The 9,229-nt window shown below is 39.0% G+C and overlaps 1 protein-coding gene across 1 annotated transcript; it reads left to right on the forward strand.

The window, feature by feature from the left end:
* Positions 1-247: 247 nt before the first annotated feature.
* On the forward strand, positions 248-8,566 carry PDCD10 (programmed cell death 10). The gene is made up of 7 exons (XM_008633730.2): positions 248-467; positions 1,074-1,127; positions 2,451-2,568; positions 3,215-3,341; positions 3,724-3,802; positions 4,069-4,151; positions 5,746-8,566. Exons 1-7 carry the CDS (start codon positions 372-374, stop codon positions 5,825-5,827), a joined length of 639 nt encoding a protein of 212 aa, XP_008631952.1. The 5' UTR covers positions 248-371; the 3' UTR covers positions 5,828-8,566.
* The last annotated feature ends 663 nt before the right edge of the window (positions 8,567-9,229 follow it).

Consider the following 9,229-nt stretch of genomic DNA (forward strand, 5'->3'; position numbering starts at 1 on the left):
TTCCATAAGAACTTGAAGGAAAAAATACTTTTGGCAGCACCTCTTCTTTAAAATACTCACTCAATAGATTGCAGTTAGGGTTTTGAAGTTACACCAGGTGGTCATTCCATGTTTACTTGACTCATGTCCTAAGAAATCCCTGGTTTTTAGGCAGTAAAACTCATGTTGATGTGTGCCTTGTCATTTTAGAACCTGTCACTCACAAGCTTTTGTAATTGTGTGTTTGTTCTCTCTTTTCCCACACTCCCTAAGGACAATATATTTTCCAAGTTCTTCAAGTATTCTTGCACAACGAGGAAAAAGAAGAAACATTTCAGTGAATGAGGAGTTTTTTGCTTCTATAGTGTTTTCCTTGAGAAGTGGCTCTTTGAATGAGGATGACAATGGAAGAGATGAAGAATGAAGCAGAGACCACTTCTATGGTTTCCATGCCTCTCTATGCTGTTATGTACCCTGTCTTTAACGAGGTGAGCTCCAGTTTACCTTGGAATGCAATAATCCTCTTTATTTTGGGAAGTGTGGCCCCAGTAACAGGTTGTTCATCTTGTGAATGAAAGCTTTCTCTAGCACATCTCTCTCTGCATTGTTTCACCCTTCTTGCCATGAATACTGTTTCATGCTCATCAAAGGTTGCTGGTTGTCTTGGTCCTGAGCTTTTTTCTTACCTTTAACAGAGGATTTTCACAAAAATGCCAGGTCTGGTATTCTGTGGCAGGAAATAACACGCTGTCGAACCTGTGAACAGCTTGATGCATTTTAATTTTACTGCTAATGGTTATAATTTAATAGGATATTTGTTTTTCTGTGAGTATCAGAGATTGTCAAGGTGTTCTCGAAATCTTCTGTCAGACTTTTGCTGCAAAATACATCCAGTGATTTTTTCTTTTCATTTGGGTGGGAGCTCTTCCCTTTGGGATTAACTTCATAGTATCTCTGAAGTGAGACCAGCAATTGGAAAGCTTCTGTCAATTCCCCTTTCCATTCTGCTTTATCGGGCAAGGTGTGATTACTTGACTTGTTTTGTTCTGATAACAACAGAATTGCTAATAATTAATTCTAAACTTTTATTGCAGCTAGAAAGAGTAAATCTGTCTGCAGCTCAGACACTGAGAGCAGCTTTTATTAAGGTGAGAAGTAACTTGCACTGAAAAATGGTTATTTCAAAAGTAAGCTGTGTATGATGAAGCTAAAAGGTCAGCTCTCTTGTTTCCTTGTCTTTTTATCTAAGACTTCATCCTTGATCCAGTAGTCTAAAGTGGACAAATGCATGAACTGGAAGTTTGAGATGTCTGCAGATGTCATGAGTAGAAATCTCAATGAGCAATTTTAAACAAAGAGACTCTTCTTTTGTCCATAAAGAAAAAAAGCTTAAATGAGGGAGAAGTCAGTGAATAAATAATAAACTTAGGCTAAAACCCACAAGATTTGTAGAATAGGTGCTCATGAGCAATAGGCACGTAGCAGACTTTGCAAATTGTTTACAAAGTGAGTGCTAATGGGATTTTTTGTGGATGAAGTTCAGTGTTTGTGTAGAAATCCAGCAGTAAATGGAAAAAAGATTCTTCTAACTTCTCCACTGTATTCCTAGAGTGAAAATACAAATACTCCTTTATGCTGCTTTATTGAAGTGGTGATCTGAAATACTGAAACAAAATAATTGCAGGCCTGACTTACCTTAACATCTGTGTAATTCTGTGATACTTCCCTGTTCTTGCACTTAAATGTAAGGGTACCTTGATGGTCTTAAGCCTCAAGTAGAGCTCCTACAAGTGTGGGTTGGTTTTGTGTGTTTTCACAATTGATGGTAAGGAGCTAAGCTGGATGCGAATAATGTTAAAGTGAGATGTTGGTAAAAATGGCAGTGCCAGCTAAAAAACCCACCCAGGCTCATTTTTATTCCACACAGAGCAGTTTTTTGGTAGCAGCACAGGTAGTATGAACAGCTCCAGTGTTAGTCCAGCTCTTTACTTAGATATGTCATCAATCAAAAGCTGAGTTTTTTCTGAAAGAGCAATTCCCAGCTGATGTCTGAGCATATGATGTGATTCATGAGAGGCACATTTATAAAATGTCATGGGGAAGGTGGGGGAGTAGCACCTGTGTTGGAGTGAATTAAATTCCAGGGGATACAATATCTTTGTCTCAAAGCTCAGTGTTTATGAAAATATAACAGGATAGAGACATTTATTAAAACCTTTCTTACTCAAATTAAAATGAGTGCAAGGGCTTATTGGAAAAGTTATACAAAATCAGTGATGTAGTCCAAGAAAAATGAATTTTGTAGTGGAAAAATGGTTTTTAATGTAATCTACTGGTCTAAAGCCACTAGACTTTGAAAGTTTCTAGCAAACTCCTGCAGTATCTGAAGCAACTTACATGAAAATCTGCCTTTGTGCTTGCAATGTCCGGGCCTTGCATATTGAAGAATATAAATTTTCTCTGCTATACAGGCTGAAAAAGAAAATCCAGGTCTTACACAAGACATCATCATGAAAATTCTGGAGAAAAAAAGTGTGGATGTGAATTTCACAGAGTCTCTTCTACGTATGGCAGCTGATGATGTAGAAGGTAATAAATCTTATCCTGAACAACTGTATTTTTAATTACACTGTTAACTGGGAACATGCAATTCTCTTTTTCTTTTTTTTCTCAGAAGAGATTATTTGTTTCTTAGTAGAATTGTTTCAGCGGGGTAGAAGAATATTTGTACTTTTTGGAATACCAGTATTGGGGAAATTAAATCTCCTTGAAAACCATACTTGCCTAATAAGAGAAAGAAAGAAGGAAAATGAATGTTCAGAACTATGTTTTTATGGGTGCATAGTTCACTTTTTTCAATGCTAACAACCAGGAAGAGGCAAATATGGAGTATAACATCCTCTTTTTTTTCCCCTGCTTCAAATTAAAAGCAGTAGTTACACTGTCAGAGAAGGAGAATATACTGTAGGCTTTAAGTTATTTTAATACTGAATTTGATGACTTTAATGGCTCAAATAAAGGAAGATGGGCTCTTTTTCCACCAGGCAGTGATAAAGGTGATGGTTGCACTGTCCTGATTCACACAGGGTTCATTCACTGCAGGTCTCTGGTCATGGCTGTTCTCTGTGCTGTTCAAATACACCACGGCAATCCTGGTGCATCTTGTGTCTTGTTTTTAACTGTCACTACAGACTTGAGGACAAACTAATGGTTTTGAATATGTTCTTTCTGCCAGAGTATATGATTGAAAGACCTGAACCTGAATTCCAAGATCTTAATGAAAAGGCACGAGCACTTAAACAGATTCTTAGTAAGATTCCTGATGAGATCAATGACAGAGTGAGGTTTCTTCAGACAATCAAGTAAGTACAATATGATGGATTCTTCTGCAGATGGAGAGGTCAAACTTTTTTTGTGTTTAGGCCTGAATGTTGAAATGCTGCAGGAGTTGTAGCAGCATTGTTCTCATTGGAAGAGAGCCTGATCCCACTTAGAAATTACTTGAGTATTTTACTTGAATTTACTAGAAATTACTTGAATTACTTGTTACTTGACCAAACTTGCTGATTCCTAGGCTGAATTCCCAGAACACTGCTCTGGCTCTCTGCATTTGTTTTTGTGCACCATGTCTGACACTTTGTAGAGACTGTTTGAAGAAGTGCTTCACTGCTAAAAAGGGATTAAATTCCAGCATTTCATGGGATCTCCTAAGGACATTAAAATTATTTTTTTCTTGCCCAACAGAGACATTGCAAGTGCAATAAAGGAGCTTCTTGACACAGTAAATAATGTCTTCAAGAAATACCAGTATCAGAACCGACGGGTACGTGCACCAGCTCTTCATCCAGTATTTCTAGTTGCAAAAGAGGAGGCATCCTTTGGATCAAAGGATGAATAGGAAAGCTTAGCTGGCCAGTGACACCATGCTTTAACAACAAATTTGTTGTATGATAGGTCTCAGGAGTTTTATAGAATTTTTATTCCCGACGTAACAATAATTAATTTTCTGATCAGTTTAACCTCAAGGTTCTCACTGTACCCAACAATATGTGAACTAAGACTCTGCTCCTGGTGTTTCTGTTTTCTTAGGCACTTGAACACCAAAAGAAAGAGTTTGTAAAATACTCCAAAAGTTTCAGTGATACTCTGAAAACCTATTTTAAAGATGGAAAGTAAGTATGCTTTTGTCCTGTTGGTTTTGTCTAGTTGTTCTGACAATTTACATAATGAAAGGCTTTGTTGACTAACAGAAAAATAGGACAAGCTTTGGGGTATAAGCTGCCTTTTTCAGGACTTGCCTAATTATTTCTTTACCTATGTCCTCTCATTACCATGGCTGCTTTAAAATGCTATTTCTTCTGTAATGCCTTTGAATAAAGGGAAATTTGTGAAATACACCACCATATAACACCCACGTGTGGTGTTAGTTTTGAATTTGAATATGAGAAGTTAAATTTCCTGGCCCTGTGGGGTTTTTCTCCGTGTATATACAAGGACAAGGAAATTATGGATTTTTTTTTATTGAGAAAAGTAATTTGCCTATTTGAAGTATCATTTGCAAGCACGAAACATCTGTGCAGTGTTCTCTTTGATTTACATTTTTATTGGCCGTTCTTTATAGACCCTCACAGTACTCTGCAGTATCTGCAGTGATTCAGCTGAATCTTTTCCTAGTTGAACATTTTAGCCTTCAAACTGAGGCTTTTTCCAGGTCTTTGCCTTGGGTTTTGAAGTCACTATTCCTGTATAATTCACTGTAGTGATTCTTTTGGAAGGCAAATGTATCCCCCCTCGGATTCTGACAGTGCCAAAGTGTTCTGTTTGAAAGATGAGAACCAACTTCCACATCAGCTCTTGTTGAGCGTGGCAAAGACTGAGAGCACCCAGGAGATGGTGCATTACTAAAGGAGAGAGAAGTCTTGAGACCAGCTGGGAATGTGATCCTGCTCCCATCAAAGCATTCTTGTTCTTCTCTCCTCTTACTGAAATTGGGGCTAAGTTTGGTGATGATACTAAGATGAGAAGTTTAGGCCTTGGTAGCTTTGATTCCTGGACAGAAGTACTGTGTGTTGTGGGCTTAAGCTTCAAGTGTGTTAATTATTTGCAGCAGTGTAAGAAATTCCACAAGGCTTGTATTTCCCATCCTTGGGAAATCAGGAGGAATTTCCATCTGTCTGAGCTACACATTGAGCGAGATCCCTGCTCCCCCCCAGGAAGTAACAGCACTAAACACAAGTCATGCTCAGACGTCATTACTGAGCTGAAAAATTCCGTGACCCCACACCTTTCTTTGCAAAAAGGTAACTAAAATAGTGTGTTGCTGTCACATGTGCACGTTTAGTATTCCTTGAGGAAGGAGTTGCCAATTCTGAAATTCCCAGGGATGAAGAGCTCACCTTTGGAAAGGTGTTTAACAATCACAGAGTCAGAAAATGGCTGTGACCTTAAAGATCATCTGGTTCCAAGCCCCAATCATCTGCTCCACGTTTTTCCCTTTGTTATCTGAATCCCACAAAGAAAGGATTTGAGATGTCAGTGACGATTGAGAGCCACATTCTTTAAGTTCCTGCCAAATCAACCCAGCCTTTCTGGGATTAGCTATGCAAATGAGGCTGGCTGGCTGCCAGCAGGGAGCTTCAGGTAGGTCAGCACAGGGTGGAACATCCCTGTGCTTCCAGTTTTCAAAGCCTAGGTGCCAATAATGCTGGGTTTCTCCAATGCCATGTCTCTCGGAGTGTCTGAAGCAATATTCTTCTCTTTCCACAGGGCAATAAATGTGTTCATAAGTGCCAACCGACTAATTCATCAAACCAACTTGATACTCCAGACCTTCAAAACTGTGGCCTGAAAACTGTATATGTTGAGAGTTGTACTTTTCAATGGTGGATAGGGTACCTTTATATGTAAATTTTAAAGTTTTGACTGTATAAATTATCAGCCCCTCTCGAGGGGCCTAATGCAGGATTTTGAATGGGATTATTGCCATCTTACACCATATTTTTGTAAAACATTGTAGCTTAATCATAATCTCACAAGAAAGATTTTGCATCACTTTTTGCTATTATCATTCTTTTCAGAATTATAAGCCAAAAGAATTTACGCCTTAATGTGTCATTATGTAACATTCCTTATAAGAATTGTAAATATTTGGTGTTCTGTTTCTGACATTTTAACTTGAAAGCAGAAAACGGCAAGATTATGTATTTAACAATATTGGTGGCAAATATTCAATAAATAGTTTACATCTGTTAGACTGTCTTTTTGTATGTGAACAAAAGTGCATAACTCATCTTTCTGGAACTGCAGAACATTCATTCAATAGAAAATAAAATTATTTGGGTGCTTAAAGCTACCAGGAGTTCAAAATAGTGTAAAATGAGGGGTTTTCCTTAAAACTGAGATTTTGGTTGTTATCTAGACCAGAATATCAGAATAATTATATTAAAATGTCTTTGAGAAAGTAATAAATTAACCCAGAAGTGAGATGTGCTTTTGTTTTTGATAGAAATTAGATCTCACTTCTTTCTTAGTATTCTGTTGGTGGTGAGTTAACAGGCTTTTTACTCCTAGGCTATTCGAAGGTTTGGAGCACAGGATTATTTGAAATACATGCAGCAAAGGTTGCATTGAAACTCTTCAGATAACTGGGTTTGAATTTGTCCCCTTTGGGAGGGAGGAGGATTGGAGCTAGAACTCTTCCAGGTAGCACTAGTGATATCTATACTATGCATGCCATAAGGCAACTTTGTTTTTTCAGGGAATTGAAATCATGTGAGACCTCGACTGACAAACCTTGGCTGTGTAGGTGGTTAAGAGCTGCTGCTGGACAGGTGGAAATTTTCTCTTTGTGATTTCCTGGTGGTGCTTCACAAGCCCTGACGAATCTCTCGCATGCCCCTTGGAAGTGCACCTCAAGCTGATTTGGAAATAGAATAAACCTCTGGAAGTTTGCAAAATCTAACTAGGAAGTTTAGGGAAGAACGTGAAGCAGCTTCTAAAGCTCCACAAGCTGTTGCAGGGGGAGCACTCCAGGCTGAAAGAGCACAATTGCTACAGAACTATTCCTTGTTTGGCTCTGAGGGTGAAGAAAAGGTACCTCCAGACTGTCTGGCACACTGCCTGGTGCTGTACTGCTCATCTGGGGCAAGTGCCTTATCCCAGGTACAACAGCTGGGTCCTTGCGTTTGGTGATTGCTGAAAGGATCCAAACGGGGGGAAATGCAAACTGCAGCCTCCCAAATAGCACTGGATGTTCTGCTGTCTATCTGTGCATGGAATTGTTTCCTCGATGAGAGCACTGACTGTAGTGAAATAGAACAATGTGAAGGAGAGTATTGTGTAAAAATGAGTTCATTGGGAATGTATGTTGTGCAATTTTTGGTTACACGTAGAGCTATAAGCAGGACGTGGTCCTTGAAGCTTGCTGTTCAGCCTGTTCTCTGTTCTGACAGTGGTGTCTTGTGTCCTTGGCAAACTGAGCTTAGTAACGTGGCAAAGGGATGCAGGACCAACTTAGAGTTTAAACTTTCTGGTATTTCTTCGAGCTTGGCCTGCTGAATTGTCATTTCTTGGCAAGTGGTAGAAGAGCGGCAATGTTAGAGCTGACTAAATTAGAGTAATATTTAATTTGCATCTTTGCATTCTGTAAGTAAAAGGGTTGAGTAGTGTTCCTTGTGGATGATGCTCACTTAAGTCATAGCTCCAAAGGGCTTCATGAAGATCAGTTAGTCAGGGAGAAGGAAGGGAAAGGCACCTGGAGTTTGTGATACTTCATCTGTCTTGAAAAGAGTGTTTGGTACTGGGGAGGCTGCAGCAGTGGCTGTAGGGAGGGAGAGACACAAAAGATGAGGTTATATTTTATGAATTAGACCTAATTCCCACAATATTCTGAGATTTCTCTGTTTTCTTGGATTGAGCAGGACAGTAATTAGTGCTGGCAATCATTAGTTGAATGGGACCATGTTTATGTCTAGGGGTGGTAAAAAAATAAATATTGAAAAACCATTTATGACTTGTGTTCCAAACGAGCTGCTGTGTTACGTCCTGCCAGTTGGTTCCTTGTCAAATCAGAGGTTATTTCATCAAGAAATGAACTCTTCCTGTTCATCAGTTCTTTCCAAAACCTTTATTGGGTAAAAGGTACCAAATACAGGGCTAAGCTTCAGGTTGTCTGGCCAATGTGTTTTGTTTTATTTATAACCTCATTGTGATTTCTATATGTTACCCTTAAAAGTAATGGAAAATTATTCATTGTAATCAATGTCTGGTAATGGGAAAACTTGAAAACTGGTGTCTTCAGGTCACACTCTTCTGTTGTGTGCAGTGAATCCATATCTAGTGGTCTTAGAAATCTTTCTTTTCCACTGAATATGAGCTGGGACATATGTCTGTCAAATTTTATTGTGGTTTTGCACTTTATTATTCAAGTTACCTGAGTAGCTGAAGATAAGTTTCTCTTAAGGATTTCTGATACAGCAGTTAGTGTTGCAAAATGCTCTTAGAAAATTTCTGCTGTGAATGTGGGTTATAACTGCTATGATAATGTTAACATACAGAAAACCGATCTAATAAACAAAATAAAACTTTGTATATTTGTTAATGAAGCAAAGAACCGTCTTAATCACTTGTTTTGATTTTCCTCAGCCTATAAAGAACTGAAGAAAAGCTTAGACTGACTTATTTCTGGCTGGAAGCTTTAATACTGATCCACAGATTTGTGTACAAGTCTGTGAGATGTGCCAGGTGCCCAGCTCAGAGCAAGGTTTATCTTGAGCTGACATGAGTGGTGAGTATGAAATCTCCCAGTGTCCTGGTGTCAGAACTTCCACGTATCCAGCCAGCAGGAGCAGATAGTGTTAGTCTTGATTAAACATTATCTTTTCATATGATCTTATCTAGATTACCACCTAAGTGCTCAGTGCTCCTTCTTAATGTGCTTTGCAGATCTTGCACTGTGTGGCCAGGGGAGCCTTGTTTGTATCTCCTCATTTTACAGAGGCTCTGCTTCTCTGAGTTGGGTGGGGAAGCAAAAGAAGGTTGTCAAGACAAACTTGCCACAAATCTAAGCTTTAGATTGCTCCATTTATTGGATTTCCCCTTCAGACAGGAATAATGTGTGCAATAGTAATAACTGGATTGGGCACAGCAGTGATTATCCCTTGCCTTCAGAGGAAGCCCTGGCAGTTCTGCCTGAGAATCTTGCTTTGCCCTGCTCAGCCTGGCTCATCTTCCCCCAGGACTCGCCTTCTGG

This window comes from Corvus brachyrhynchos, unplaced genomic scaffold, assembly GCF_000691975.1.
Source record: "Corvus brachyrhynchos isolate BGI_N302 unplaced genomic scaffold, ASM69197v1 scaffold544, whole genome shotgun sequence".
In the NCBI taxonomy this organism is placed as follows: domain Eukaryota; kingdom Metazoa; phylum Chordata; class Aves; order Passeriformes; family Corvidae; genus Corvus; species Corvus brachyrhynchos.

Coding starts and splice junctions, on each gene's coding strand:
- PDCD10 (XM_008633730.2), top strand. CDS start 372: ATGAGGATGACAATGGAAGAGATGAAGAATGAAGCAGAGACCACTTCT. Junction 1,128..2,450: donor TGAGAGCAGCTTTTATTAAG/GTGAGAAGTAAC, acceptor TCTGCTATACAG/GCTGAAAAAGAAAATCCAGG. Junction 4,152..5,745: donor ACCTATTTTAAAGATGGAAA/GTAAGTATGCTT, acceptor CTCTTTCCACAG/GGCAATAAATGTGTTCATAA.